The sequence below is a fragment of the Cyclopterus lumpus genome, chromosome 6, assembly GCF_009769545.1.
Source record: "Cyclopterus lumpus isolate fCycLum1 chromosome 6, fCycLum1.pri, whole genome shotgun sequence".
NCBI classification, from domain to species: Eukaryota; Metazoa; Chordata; class Actinopteri; order Perciformes; family Cyclopteridae; genus Cyclopterus; species Cyclopterus lumpus.
Genome location: NC_046971.1, coordinates 24,674,985 through 24,691,052, shown reverse-complemented (window position 1 = coordinate 24,691,052; position 16,068 = coordinate 24,674,985). Strand labels below are relative to the sequence as shown.

Below are 16,068 nucleotides of genomic sequence, written 5' to 3'. Positions count from 1 at the left end.
TGCCATATCCAAATCAATTCAACTTCCTCCAGTGGACTTTGTGGCTCTGTAACGACTTCACACAAGTTCCTCCTTTGCGTTTGATGGACAAGTCACAAGTTCTTTGTCTTTTGAAGACACTTTCATTGGCGCTGCCGTTTCCTCTGAGAGGACAGCCTTGACCCACTTCCCTCTTTCCCATTCTTTCATCCGTCTACTTGATCACCTTTTGAGATTCTTTTACTGCCCTTTCCTCCCTTGCGTTGGCTCCTTATGGAGCTATATTTATGCTCCTATACCCCTTATTTTTTCTTTGATTGTCAAGATTGCTCATGGGATTGATATTGTTCCGGGATATGAGTTATTATTTCTTATTATTCACACTATCCTAGGAATCCTGGGAAAGAGATTTGTTTTTAGGATACAATTAAAAACACATTGGGCACATTTCAAGCAACACAACATACAAGTAGAATCTATATGCATGAACCTATGGGTTTACTTATTATGTGGTGGTATTATTAAGTCAAAAGAAAGCCATTCATGTGTAATGTTAATTAGAATGAGCTATAGTGCATGAACCACCACCATTCTCTGATGACCTCAGCACAGCGCTGTATATTACCTCCTCTCCTACTGCTGATGAGGCCCGAGAGGGGATATTCAAGTATGCAGGGATGATTTGTGATGCTCATGGGGAGGACATTGACAGTCTCACATATTGTATAATGGTTTATATCAACTTCTGTGTACAGAATGCTGAACCCACCAGTTTACAACTACAAAACCTGGATGATGGATCCCCAAATGAAAAGGTTCAGTCAGGAAACAGGAGGCGTTAAGGAATGTGCAGACAGGTATGGTGGCTATGTTGCATCACAGCAAGAGGGGCCCGGCTACATTCGGTGTAGTTTGCATGTTCTAACTACGTGTCAGTGTGGCTTCTCAGACTTCCTCCCACAGTCCAAAGACATGCAGCTCAGGTTCATTGACTCTGTAGGTGTGGATGTGAATGGTTGTCAGCCAAATATCATGAACATCCAAACAGTAGACACTAGATTTGAACGTTCTGCGGTCGAGGCACGAGTGAAAACTATTAGAAAGGACAATTCACAGCATGTTGATGAAGGGGTGGAACTGAACCCAACCCTTACCACGGATCAGATGTCTAAGAGGTCATCTTTTGTTTTCATTTTTCCACATTTATGATGCCGAACAATGTTTGATCTATTTAAACGGCCACTCCTGTCTTGCACAACAGCAGAGAAGAACCAGGCAGCCGACTCTCTTTATCAAAATAGTTTATTTAGAAGGCTTTTGTCACAAAAGCAAGACATCTTGTTTCTAAATGTCTCCGTTCCACTTCTCACACTCCCAACTAAAAATGTTACACAAATAAAACATTGGTTTATCACTTAAGAGCTTAGAAGAAAACAAAGCTGTAGGTTCTTTTAAAAAAGAAAAAAGAAAAGCAATACTCATCACTGTCGTCTATAATCATACGCTTGAAATAATTTGATGACTTGCTAATATTGTACACGGTGTGACAGTGAGCACTGCCCTAAAACACAGACAAGTCATTGGTTAAACATGGCCCTTGGGCTCGTGATCGCTTACTGAGGCTGAATGGATGCTCGAGAATGTGTCGATCTATACAAAGAAGCCGTGTGTCGGTAGCCTCGTACAGCTGACGCAACAGTTCCACTCCTCCACACGCAGGGACCCAAAGAAAAGACGGTAAAAGGGGGCAGAGAAAGACGGACAGAAGTAGGAGATTCAATGTATATAAATCTGTTCTTTATCACACCAGATGAGGAAGATGCTTCCTTTTGACAGAGCGAACAGCAAGTGACCGAGTGCACCTTACCACCCTTCTGTACTGTGACGTACACTCCATGGCTGAGGTGTCCCTCCCCCACCGAGTGCCCAAAGGTTTCCTCCCGTTTCTCGTTGATGAGGTGAACAGCAGTCGAAACACTCAAAGACTTTTAATGGGAGCTGAAGTCGGGCATATGGGAGCAGAGCCAAACCACTTCCTGTTCACTTACACAACAGCCTTTATACATGAACCATACAACATTTTACATGTCCATTGAAGGCAGGGGAAAAACACTCAATCCCTCAAAGCCCGGCTCACGAGGCCACGCGGGCGAATGGGCGGAGGAGCAGGCTTCCGTTTATTTGGTGGGGATCTTTGCCCGTTTCCGGGCGATGGCGTCCTCCACGGCCTTCAGCTGTTTCAGCAGCTCCTCGCGGCGGGACAGTGTGTTGCTGGGTTTGTTGGAATTGGAGGCGGAGCCAGCGGCCGAAGCGGAGCCCGGGGCAGGCAGCTTGCCCGCCGGCGCCGCCGGGCCTTTTCCAGATGACTTGGCGGGTGGTGACAGAGCACGTTTCCTGTGGAAGAGGAGAAGGAGTTAGTGTCACATTTTAGATAGAAGCGAAAATACAAACATAAGTAGGGCTATCCCCAATATCAACTTGTGGGGCTTTAACGCCTCTGTTAGGAGGCAGCACGGACTATTTTGTCCTAGCCCAGCTTGAGCTCTGCTCCGGCGTCAGCACGTCTCCATAACACGACCCGGTAATCAGTCACACTGCATAGCGCTGCAACTCCTATCTTCCGGTTTAATTAAAGTGGGAGTTTTGTTGAAGTGTTGTTTTTATTGTAAATTAGTTATTGCATAAAAAACATTTTGAAATATTTACTTATCATTAAATTAATACAACTGATTTGCACATGACTAAAAGTTTTAACACAAGTTTGAATGGTTTTATTGGTGGAACCAGCTTGTAGTTACTAAGGACTTAAAACACTTGGTGATATATTTACCAATAGCTTGTTTCAACTTTATCCATCCATTTATGAGCCTTTTTAAATATTACACTTTTGTCTGTGGCTGACAGCCAAAGACAGAGAAGGGTAGTCAGGAAATAGTGACACTTTGCTTTTGGTCCGTTAAGGATATTTGCTGACCATGACTGAAATACAGTCAAAGACAAAACTACTCTATTACTTTTATAAACCAAAAACATGACATTTAAGAACACGAGACAACTTCACTGCCAACGTATCCGTTTCAATCGCCAACACTCTTTCTCTCTCTCTTGACCACACACTTGTTACGCACACGTCGTATAGACGACACAGTACTCTTAGACCATATAAAAATGTTCATGTATGTATGCATGCATCAAAAGTATCAATTTGTAAAGTGGTTTCCTTTATCTATTATAGTTTACAATCACCTATATCAGAAAATGTTTTAGTGCTCTGCCAAAATCCGTGGTGAAATATTTCAGTAACACCTAAATAAAAGTGAGTGGAGCCAGTTAATAGTCTTAATATAATCACTATTATTATGAGAGATGGAGCTTCCTCTCCTGTGGCATGTTCCTCATGTGTTTGGCCTTTGTAAACACGATGTGGGGCACACACAGATGATGAGTCACAAAGAAAAGATGACTTTAGAATTTCCACACTTCAGCCTCCTGTGTGTGTTTTTTTTGTTTTTTTTCCACTTCTGTTGTTGATGTATGAAAGAAGTGTGAAAGAATACATTTCAGAGCAGACGGCAATAGTGGTGAAGCGGTCACCAACCTGTCTCCCTGGGGGGGCATGGGTCGGGGCCCTTGGCCTCTGGGCCGATCCATTCGAGGGGGGAGGATGGGTCGGCCAGGAATCCTCTTGTCCCGGGCTGAAACAGACAGGCTCAATAGTTAGCGAGCCTCTTCATACTGAATGGGTTGGCGGTGTGGACACGTTTACCGTTGTTCTGGAGACTAAATAGCCAACTTAAAGCTGTAAAAATGTCTTCCAACTTTTCATAAAACGTCTCAACTTCCACATTGAGCATAAATTATGATGTGGGCTATGTAATAGAACTGTAATGGGAAGAATAGACATTTCTATTCACAACAACACGGTACTTTCAGATCAGAAACGGAACAAGTAGTGAAATCATGGAGATCATGTTTTGGAATTTGTTTGTGCTGTAAAACAACTCATGAGCACCTGCACATTAGCGAATCGTTTACACGTATAGCTCAAACAAAGAATACATTATTTGACCGACTGAAGATGTATCAGCAACATTGATCAAAAATGGCCAAAATCTTCCATTAAATATATTTACAGGTGTTCTTGGCTTTCGATGTAGTATATTAAATATCTTTGGGTTTTAGACAAGCCATTACATTATTGAAACCCCCCTTTCAAAACTATTTTCCGACATTTTATAGACGAAACAATTCTCGAAAAATGTGTGTTCTTCTTCCAGCGCCGTCATTTGACATGACAGTGACGTACTTGGAGGCAAGGAGACTACAGGGTGTTTTAACTTGGATTTCTAGGCTCCGCCTCTGGGCAGACCCTAGATGTAGCCGTAAAGTAGAACTTCCCTTTTCTCTTTGTTTGAGTGCAGAGGATGTTATATACGAGGATACATTTGACAGTGTTTTGGCTGACTCGGATATACAAACTTTATTAGAGTATGCGCTCTATAATGACGCTTGAGAAAGACATCTGGCTCTTTAGCTGCTAAATGCTGCACTGTGTTCACTAACTGTCTGTCTCCTGCTTAGGTGTGGTTGTGTCCGTCAGCACGTTTCTCACCTCTGTCTGGAGACATGGCCATTCTCTTGCTGAGGGGGGAACTGGGCCGGTCTTTGTCTACAGGCAGGTACCTCTTTCTGTTGCCCTTATCTGCCTGCTGCTGGAAATTAAAAATAAAGATGGATAGGAAAAGGAATTATATCCAATAAGCATGTCAGAGTCCAACTGACTTATTCCACATCTGGTTGGTTAGTTCGTTGCATTTTTATGTTCAGAGAAAATCGGTCTGTACTTTGTTTCTAGCAAACATGGAACACAAATAATTTAATCCTGTAATTTCCCCACTGAGGGACTAATAAAGGATTATCTTATCTTATCTTATCTTATCTAAATGGCTGGACTGGAGGGAAACACTTTAGTGATGGGAAAACTGAGTACCAAAGAAAGCTCAATAATAAACACGTTATATATTTGAAGGTAATAATAATAGTGACCTTATTGAGGAGGGTGAGTTTAATGTCTTTGTGGGACCCAGAACCTCCGTAGCTTCCTGGGGGGCCCATGATGCCAGGCGGGGGATGAACAGGGTGGCCACCCCTGCTACCAGGTCCAGATCTGGGCACGGGGTTGCCTCCTCTAGGTGGGGCACCAGATGGGTCGATCTTCCTGCGGTCCTCTCTGAAAGGTTCATCTTTCTTTGATGGTCTCTCTGTGATCCAGACAGAAAAAACATGAGAACTGATGAACAATTTAATGCTAATCATCAATTATATAATTCCAATTTGGAGAAAAATGTAAAATCTCAAAATTTAAGCGTAAAATTGCTGTCTTGTAATTTCTGTCTTAAAGACATAAAAACATGGATGACCTGCAACTTCCTGATGTTAAACTTAAAGTTATTTTACTGGGCCCTGAACACCTCAGATCAATTATCTGGTGAGACCATCACCTCAGTCACCCACCCCACTCTCACTACCTGTCTCACTGATATAAAATTAAGGATGCAACAGTACTTTCTCAAAGTCAACTGCAATAAATCTGAACTACTCATCATCGGCCTTAACTCCATCACCCGCTCAGCCCAGACGTTCTCTCTCAACATTGATGGCTCCATCGTCACCCCCTCCATCCAGGTCCGCAACCTCGGTATCATCCTCCACCCCACCTTCTCTTCCTACCCCACGCCAACCACATCACCAAAACTGCCTTCTTTCACCTCAGGAGCATTGCACGCCTCCGGCCCTCCCTGTCCTCTGCCACCACTGAAATTCTTATCCATCCATCCATCCATCCAGACTTCACTACTGCAACAGCATCCTCTTCTCTCCCAACAAAATCCTCAACAAACTTCAGTATGCTCAGAACTCTGCCACTCAACTGCTCACCTCCACCCGCCGCTATAAAGACATCACCCCGGTGCTACGCAACCTTCACTGGCTCCCGGTCAAATTCAGGATAGACTTTAAGACACAACTCACCACCTACAAAGCCCCAAACAACATGGCCCCTCTCTACCTTCCTCCCCCTCTAAGCCCCAACCCGTTGCCTCAGGTCCGCCAGTGCAAACACTCTGAAGACCATCAGGACCAAGCGCTGGATCTGGTGTGACAGGGCCTTCTCAGCTGCTGCACCCTCCCTCTGGAACGCCCTCCCCATCCACATCCGTCAGGCTCCCACCCTATCATCATTCAAGCAAGCCCTCAAAACCCACCTCTTCAAACTCACCTTCACCCAACCCTCCACTACATGACTCATAGCTTCAGTTTTTTTTCCTTCCTTTTTTGTTTGATCCTTGTCTTTCTATTTAGTTTTGTTCTGTTTGTCTATGCCTTATGTAAAGCGTCTTTGAGTGAAAAAGAAAAGTGCTATATAAATTTGAAGTATTATTATTACTCTCATTATGAATTCAATTCAGTTTATTTTGTACAGCCCAAAATCACAATTTATCCTCAGAGGGCTTTACAATCTGTACACATACGACATCCCTGACCTTTGACCTCACATCGGATCAGGAAAAAATTTCACAGGGAAAAAAAGTGAAGAAACCTTCAGGAGAGCAACAGAGGAGGATCCCTCTCCCCGGATGGACAGAAGCAATAGATGTCATGTATACAGAATGAACAGCGTTACAGAGTTACATAAACATTCAATGAATATGACAGAAATGTAGGAAAATAAATGTATTAATAATTAGTAGGCATGGATGCGAAAGAGGCCGGACCAATGAGGTCATCATTTCTGTCATATGCATTGAATGTGTTGTAACTCTGTTATGTTGTTCATTCTGTACACATGTATCTATTGAGCGATACAAAATTAATTGAATTGAAATTTAATTTGACCAACCTGTTCTCTTTTTTTAAACAGACTCCATCCGACTTCTTGGTCTTTTGATTTTCTTTAAGCAACTGTCAATGAATCTCAAACTTCCTGCATAGATTCTTTTATACTAAAAGCCTCCCAGTCCTGCCATGGGCATACTCCTAACCTTTTCTGGTACACCTTTAAACATCTACAGGATGTGAATTAAATTGAATGTAGCTCAACAATGATCACAAAAATAGGTTTGGAAAATTCCCTGGAATTAATTGGTAGATTAATGAGATTTGTTTTAGAAAGAGAAACTGAGTATGTAATTACTGTTAAATCAGTGCTATGAGTACAGCTAAATAGCAAAATATACATTATACTGTATTAACCAGTAGTGCAAATACAGATAATTCCACCCCCTAATATCCTTTGTTTGTTTGTGGTGGCTGTCATTTGAAAATCAGTCTGTGAGATTTTTTCACATGTATGCAAAGCTGTTGCGTAGCCTCCTGCATGAGGACTTTGTTGCCCACACTAACCCCTGTTCTTGTCTCTGCCATGTGGGGGCCGGTCCCGAGGAGCCCCTCGCTCCTTGCGAGGGTGATTTGGTGTGGGCGAGTGGGAGCTGGCGGAGGACACCGGGCTGGCCAGATCAGCATACATGTCGTCCGAGTCCGCGCTTCGCACTGAGCTGCCGCTGGACGACGCCGATGACACCGATGACACGCTGCTCACACTTAGCGACCTGCGGCAAAAGAGACAACAGGTCAACCACGAGCTGGCCCGAGCGCTGTCGTCACTATTATGTGTAGACTACGCCACATGCCCGCATGTCTGCACACACACCACAAATGCGCACACCCTGAATAATAACTATGTTACCTGGATTTCCTGGAGGGTTTCCCAACAAAGACAGCACATGAAAGCAAGAGAGGAAAACACAGAATGAATATGTTTTAGGCTGTGTAATCACAATAACCCACTAAATATTTACCTATGAAGCAAGGAATCCCTGTCTGTCTGTATCTCCTTCACAAATCTCGACAACTGCTCATCCCATCTACACATTTGCCAGGTGTATTGCTGGAGACCCAAGGGTCGAATTTGGTGCATTTGGACATGTGACATATTCAAAATGAATAAACTTTGAACCAACAAGCAAACCCCCCCTTCTTTCAACTTCATTATCATTGCACAGAGTACAAGTACTAGGACAACGAAATGCAGTTTTAGCATCTAACCAGAAGTGGAAAAATAAGCAGTAAAAGGCTTCAGGGCTCTGCATCACTTCTGCTGCAGGATGCTAGCTATGCTAACAGAAGACAACAGACTCTTCTTGGCTTCCCTGGAGTAAACACAAGTGGACAGCCAGCTGGAAGCAAATTCAAAACGCAAATAAGCTAGGTTGTGTTTTTCCCTCCCCAGTGTATGACGTACAACACTAATACTGTTGTACACTAATGATTAAATCCATGCTCTATTTTTAACCGTGAGTAGATTCAGGGTGTGTGCCATGGCAGGAGTATTGCTCAAGGAAGTGTCGTTTCAAGTTGTTTGTATGAGCGGTTCTTAGAAAAGCTTCAAGCAGCAACACCACAGGCCGATCATTCAACTCGTTCTGAACAGGCATGTTTTGAATGGGCTTTAAAATCCCTTTATACGTCTGTTGTTATTTACTTGCAGACTTACACAGTAACTGAAGATAAATGCAAAGATGCAATTCTGACAGTACCAAAACCAGAAAGCAGCCAATTGTAGTAAACATAAAATTATAAATCCCGCCTGCATCCATCTGCTTGTCCACAAACATAAATAAATGCCCCCCAAAATGCAATATATGGTCAACAACTTCTCTTCAAAAGGAAATTGTTGGCAAACTGCAGTTTTGATGGCAATGAGGGTGTTCGTGGCGAGTACCTGGATTTTCTGGATCCAGAGCGTGACCGTGAGCGCGAGTTGGACGAGGATCTGGAGCTAGAACCAGTATAACTGCTACCACTTCCACTAACACTCCCACTCACAGTTCGCCTGGAAGAGACAGACACACAAGTGAGAACATAGCAGGAAGTTTTAATTTTAATGTCTCTAATCAAAACTAAGGTGTGCTACCAAGCTCCTTGTTCAGTAACACATAAATCGGCATATTTTGAAATGGAAATATCAATAGAGTAGTAATAGATTTATAGACCATTACAGGTCTCCCCTAACTTAAATGCCCAGTGCATCCAGTCATTACTATCTCTTCTGTAGCCCTGGGAACACATTGGGCACCTACACGACCCTTGGAATCACCGGCTGCTTCTATTCAACTGCCAGCAATGGAAAAGAGGGAGTAAAAACGACACATTCCTGCCAATGGTTGGACCAACTTTTTGACCAGTCACTCAATAGATTAACATTGTTTTCTTGGCTAGTGAGTGAAGCTCATCTAGCAGCCAGATATATGACATGGCTGGTACTAATTTCCAACCCTGATCCTGCCATACCCGAAGTTCCACCACCCCTCTTTGCAGGAGCCCTGATCAAACAACAGCAGTGCGGTTAAGAACTAGGGCTGCCCCCTGAGAGTCAACGAGTCGAATCCTCCGTAGGTAACCCCGCCTTTGTGTTCTTGTAAACGATGGAATCATTAACACATTGGTTTCATACATGGTGATGATTCCGGCCACAAACGTCACACCCACAAAGCATGGTAAACAAGACAGGGTCTATGTTTCAAGACAGGTCAGGTGGGTTGCAGACATCGATGCAGACCCTTGACCCACTGAGGCCAGTCTAGTCCTGTTCCTCCCCACCGAGAGGAAACACCAGCAAACAGCAGCAAACACCAAGTCCACGACCAAGGGGAAGTGGCAAGGTCTGGGCGAGGGGCCAAAGTTGTGAGCCACCTCCCTCCCTCGGGCCTTTTCCACCTAGCCACAGGGAAAATGCCCTCTGAAGGCCAAGGAGAGGTGCCACGAGGGGATCCTTCCACACTGAGCAGGCGTCCCTGACCCACCCAGCTGAATCCGGGGGCAGACCACACGCACTGCGACCAAAACAATATTTTGCTGCACTTCTGCAGGTGTTTTCGAAGTCTGACATTGTGGCATCCCGTCCAGACTAAATTGAGACCACGGCGCCCCCCAGGAGCCTAACGTTTGTCACTCCGATTATTATTCTTTGTCTAACTATGAAAGTATATTAAATTAGCTATTAGCAGTTCATGTTTGCAATGTAGCCATCACTAGATTACTTTTACACCAAAGAAAACTTGAAAATGTGATGATTCTCAAGTTCTGGAAAGCAGATTCATGGCTGTTTATTTGTGATAGACATTGAATGATATCCTCGCGTTACATCATTTAGTGGTCTTAAAACACTTTGGGATGTGATAAAAAACCTGAGCAAAATGCCAACAACAGTCTGAGCACACATTTAATCTAAAGCCTCGAGCAAAGATTAAGATCAACTAAGAAAAGAAAAAAAGATGGCAGAAAGCCTAAAATATTCAGAAAGATGATTCAACAGCCGCTTAACAAATCACAAAGAACACAACCTAAGTCCCCATCAGATGTCAAATTTGAGACTTTTTAAATCTCTGCTGATGCATCTTACTATAGAAATACCATTAAAAAAAACCTTGCATTCCAAAACATCAATGTGAAATCCACAAAACAAAGAACAAGAGCTTCAAATCATCAACTGCGAATGTGATGAAATTATTGCTCTTCCAGGGAGACGCCATGTGTCGTCACTGGGGAAACAGGGCAGTGACGTATCAACATTGCTGCTCACATTCCTTATGCAACAATTGAGATGTGAAGCAGCATGTCCCATTTATGTTTAAGTGCAGTGTCTTAAAACATGTCTGACCTTGTGACTTCAAATAGAACTGGAGAGACTGAGCTCAAAAACATTTTTTATTGTATATGTTCCATCTTGATGTGTTACAATACTACCACTTTACTAGAGACATTTACCCTTTGGCTTATTGTAAAGCCAATGACAATGTGTCCATGGACACTTAACTGATTCTCATGAAAGGGTATGAATGGTTAGCTAGAGTCCAGGTATCACCTTGCATGGTAGTCCCTCCCATCAGTGTATGAATGGGTGTCAAGTACAGGCCATTACCATGACCATTGAATTGGCCTGTTTTACAAGAGTTTTCATTTACTTTGGTCAATAAGACCCATTCTGTGAAAGTAAAAACTGGGTCTGATTGACATTTTGATTTTATAGCCCCTGATAAAACCTGTGTGCTTACATGGTTATGATAATTCTACGTACGGCCCTTCATCTCGGCACAGATCCACCTGACTCACCACGGCCATTTAAGCCCGCTATGGAAACCCAAAGCTGTCATGTGTTTCTATAAATATCAGTGTTGTTTCAGCTGACAGTAGTGAATACATTTTGCAGTGCACCACTGTAGTGAACCGCTTCTTAAAGTTCTTAAGAGAGACAGTAACACACTACAGACATTTAAAAAAGTGTTACTCAATTACACTGTCACCTTCAGTATTATTAATCTATATGTCTGATCATCTGAATAGCATACAGGGGTTGGAACAGGTTTTCCAGGATAATTTCCAGTGTGACCCATTCAGCCTACACTCACACCTAGAGATGAACAGTCTCACTGTTCTTCCCTGCCCTTTACCTGTTCTTCCTCTCTGTGACACGCACGCACACACACGCACACACGCACACACGCACACACGCTTATTGTATCTGTTCAATAATTCTATCCACTGTTGACATACTTCCTTGCAAATGTGAGTTGGGTAAACAAATATGCAGAAAGGCCATCATACTCCAACCCGCATGCCTACCTAACACTAAAAGCAGTTTCCCAGTACACCCACGCTGTGCTCAAACAACATTTTAATGGCTCCTAGCCAGGTTTCCAATCCAGTGTGGCGAGACACAATCTGCAACTTCTGTGACACAATGTGTTTATGTAACGCTGTTCATTCTGTACACATGACATCTATTGCTTCTGTCCATCCGGGGAGAAGGATCCTCCTCTGTTGCTCTCCTGAAGGTTTCTTCACTTTTTTCCCCTGTGAAAGTTTGTTTTCTATTTCTTGGGAGTTTTTCCTGATCCGATGTGAGGTCAAAGGTCAGGGATGTCGTATGTGTACAGATTGTAAAGCCCTCTGAGGCAAATTCAGAATTTGGGCTATATAAAATAAACTGAATTGAATCAAGGCCTCACAAACATAAAATACATCCATAAAAGGGTACAGCAATTCAACAATGAAGAAACCCACTCTTTCCCAACTTTGCTCCTTCCCCGGAGTCTTTGTGCTTTGTCACTTCACAGGTTTACATTGATCGTGGTTACATCTGGACCCTGGTCCTGCCATGACCCTGTCTGACACCCACTGCTGCTACTACTATTATTATTATTAGTCACATTAATATTACGGATAACTTTAATGCTTTTATCATTATTACTATATCCACTGCTGCTGTTATTATTAGTATCATTTTTCGATCATTATTTTGCTTCCTACTCTCATTATATGAAACATTTGTGATCAATGTGATCATATGCACTAAATGTGACACATACTGTATGTCCTGTGTCACATTTAGTGCATATACTATAAATTTAAAGTGCAATAGATGTCCTATTGTACTTCTGTCCATCCTGGTAGACAGACCCTCCTCTGTTGCTTTCTTTGAGGTTTTCTTCAGTTTTCTCCCTGTGAAAGGGTTTTTGGGGGAGTTTTTCCTGTTGAGATGTGAGGTCCTGGGACAGAGGATGTACAGATTCCTTTTAAAGAAAATTTGTGATTTTCGGCTACACAAATAAATTGGAATTACTCCAATGACTTACTATTTATTACTTACACAGCACCTCGAGCTGACACATGGCAGTTGCCGCAGCACACACTTGACCGTCAGCCAAAACTAGAGTGACTGATGCATTTCTGCATCCCTTGAAATGAGCAGGGGTATGCAACTACATCAAACCTGCTACCTGGCTGCTACCATTGAGCCCACACAGTCACCAACTGCATCCCCTAAATAAAAATTATCACATTTTTTGAAAACAAAAAATAATTTGAGAGAGAAGCAGACAGAAGAGGGTCTTTATTTACTGTTAACATCTTTATGAAGCAAACGTAGCATGTGTTTTCATTCAGTATACCGTCAGTAGCTAGCATAGTGCTAATGCTAGTTTATGATGTGCTAATGTCCTCTGCTAAGGTTAGCTTCACAGGTTTTTATGAAGAAATGTAACATAATATATCTACTATTACGCTACAATTGGCCAGTCTGCGTTTGAGGGCCGGGACGTAGCGAAGGGTATAGGAATTTATGGAAGTATCCTCTTGGTCTCGTTACCGTTTGGTACATATGCTATCTGATATTTCAAATGCTGTTTAGTTGTGTTAAAAAAAACTAAGTGCAATTCAAGACATGCTGTCATTTAGAAAGGATATTGTGCTGTTGTAGTGCTTGTCCAATTCTTCAAACCTGTATATTTGTAATCTAATTTCTGATCTGGCAATCAAAAACATGCATTTGTCATTATTATATTGTAGCCAGATTTGATTGTAGAAATGGTGCCTGTGATACTGCTGGATAATGGAAATGGAGTCATGGTTTGAGATGAAACAATCAGTTGATATAATCACATCTGAGTAACTACACTGGTTTTGAGCACAGGTTTAAAAGCACATTCGTTTTTCTTGAATGTTATTCTACTCGTTTACTAAATTATAGCAATCAGCTGCCAACAGAATCTGCCTTTTTTCTTGTAAATGTTTGCCATCCAATATGAGATACACAATTGGATGCATGTCAACTAAAACCTGACAATGTCACAAATGTAAAATGCCCCACAGGTATTTTGACAAGGTGAGCCAATACTAACTTCAGACTATAAAGTTTGAATAGACTAATTAACTAAATTCCTTTAGCAATCCAACAGATTTCCAGTCAAATTTGACTCCATAGCAGACACTATATAATGTAATTCACCAGTGCATCATCTTTTTTACAGCACTTTCTATAACAGTACTGTTGCCTCAAAATAAGCAGAGGTTGAAGGTGAGACACCTACCTCCGAGGAGGATGCTGCTGCCGTTCTTTACGCCTGTCTTCCCTCGGGTTGGGAGTTTTTGCAGGTTCCCTTGGAGGAGGGGGTCTCCCCGCTCCACCACTGCCCGCCCCACCACCTGCGCCACCAGGCTCCCGGGGATTTGTGGGAGGCTTCCCTCCCTCTGGCAACGGTTTGGAGGGTCTGCCCTGTGGTCCACCAGGTGGAGGACTGGGAGCTTTCTTCATAGCAGGCTTCTCCCTGCGAGGAGGGGGCATGGCACCCGGCTTCAGCGGCATGCTTAGGGATGGAAAAGGCACTTTTTCAAGCATGCAGACAGTGATGAGCAGACATGTGCTAGCAACTACATTGTCAACAGAGCACATGCAATGCTCATGATGGCTAATAAATAAATAATAATCAATAAATTAATACGAATGATGCAATGTAATGCTGAAGCAACCCCAAACTACGGACTTCATTGTTTTGACAATTTATGATGAACATTATTTACTACCACTCAAAAAGAAAAGTTACACTCATGAGAACATGTATTTAAGAAGAAACAAGGATAGTAAAATACAATATAAGTATGGCTGACTATGGATGAAATGAATGCAAGTGCTAAAGATTTACCCTTTAGCCAACACAGGGGGAAGATCCAGTTTGTTCTTTACGTTCCTCTGTGCTGCTGGACTCGGTGAGGGGGATGTGGAGAACGATCGGGACCTAGAAATAATCAGAAGTTAGGAACATTTAATTATGCAGTTTAATTTCAAGATTATATCACATCACACAAGTATAAAATGGTTATGATGCTGCATTATTCAGAAACAACAGAACAGAAGGAAAGAGTTGTGCTTCGATGTGTTTTCATTTTCAAGTGTGAAAATACAGCTTGGTGATGTCTACAAAAAGAAAAGAAGTTTGTTTGTGGTTTCTGCTTTGTGAATGTATTATCTACAATTGCTCAATGATCCACTATGCTCACCAATTATGTGCTAACTGTGTAGCAAAACCCACTGTGCAGGTACTGTACATTGTCAAGCTTTTCTTTGAAAACTAATGCGTGATGTTGCTATGAGAGCGATGAATGTTGAAAATGATCTTTGGGTCGTAATCTCAACAGATACTTAAACCGAGACTCAACATATCCATCTGTTTCTCTTTGTTAGCGTAAGACAGTGTCTGTCTTGTGAGGGTGCCTAGGGTGCTTTGGTTTTGTTCCAAACAACTGGTTGGTTAGAGGCATTTGTGTGCGACTCTGACATATATGATATGGAGTTAACTCCAGATCCAGAAACTGCAATCTTAGGTTGGTCCCAAAAATATGTACACTATAACTTTTTAGAAATTCAGTATTGAATGGTAATTTGCCAACAAATTAATTAAAATGCTTTGGAATAAAGAATCTATAACAGTTTAAATCCTGGTTGACAGTTTACTTCAATGTCAAAAATTTTCACACACACACACACACACACACACACACACACACACACACACACACACACACACACACACACACACACACACACACACACACACACACACACACACACACACACACACACACACACACACACACACACACACACACACACACACACACACACACACACACACACACACACACACACACACACACACACACACACACACACACACACACACACACACACACACACACACACACACACACACACACACACACACACACACACACACACACACACACACACACACACACACACACACACACACACACACACACACACACACACACACACCTAGAGCGGCTGCCACTGAACGAGCTGCGCTGGGAGGAGTGGCTGGAGTAGGAGCTGAACGAAGAGGAGCGGCTGCGGGAGCGAGATGACCCAGAACCTGTATAGGATGAAGAGTGAGACGAAGACCTGCAACAAACAGACAAAGCACAAGTCATTAAGATTAATGTACAACTGTTTTTTTTTTTTTAAAACAGACCATCAAACTCCAATACGAATACGTTTAATTTAATGTAATATTCTTTTCATCACAATGTATAGGAACAAGTTGATTGGCCACAGGATAAGCTGGCACTTGTAAAAGTACAAAAGTATTAGCAACAAAATATCCTTTCAGTACCAAACGTAAAAGTACTCATTAGGCAGGACGGCAGGGAACGAGCCTATTGATTATGGGGTCA

At 42.5% G+C, this 16,068-nt stretch overlaps 1 protein-coding gene across 7 annotated transcripts in view; it reads right to left on the bottom strand.

Moving 5' to 3' along the window:
- Positions 1-1,263: 1,263 nt before the first annotated feature.
- zc3h18 (zinc finger CCCH-type containing 18) overlaps positions 1,264-16,068 on the bottom strand; it is a 32,765-nt gene continuing 17,960 nt past the window's right edge. For 2 of the 7 annotated variants that reach the window (XM_034533993.1, XM_034533995.1), the window contains exons 11-20: positions 15,671-15,796; positions 14,517-14,609; positions 13,905-14,180; positions 8,759-8,869; positions 7,724-7,732; positions 7,381-7,586; positions 5,026-5,240; positions 4,592-4,691; positions 3,578-3,674; positions 1,264-2,373 (exon numbers count right to left, since the gene is read on the bottom strand). In XM_034533993.1, coding sequence (XP_034389884.1) covers positions 2,157-2,373; positions 3,578-3,674; positions 4,592-4,691; positions 5,026-5,240; positions 7,381-7,586; positions 7,724-7,732; positions 8,759-8,869; positions 13,905-14,180; positions 14,517-14,609; positions 15,671-15,796 — 1,450 coding nt within the window. In that variant the 3' untranslated portion in view covers positions 1,264-2,156. The remainder of the gene's footprint in view (positions 2,374-3,577; positions 3,675-4,591; positions 4,692-5,025; positions 5,241-7,380; positions 7,587-7,723; positions 7,733-8,758; positions 8,870-13,904; positions 14,181-14,516; positions 14,610-15,670; positions 15,797-16,068) is intronic. The other 5 variants (XM_034533994.1, XM_034533996.1, XM_034533997.1 and 2 more) reach the window with 5 other exon arrangements.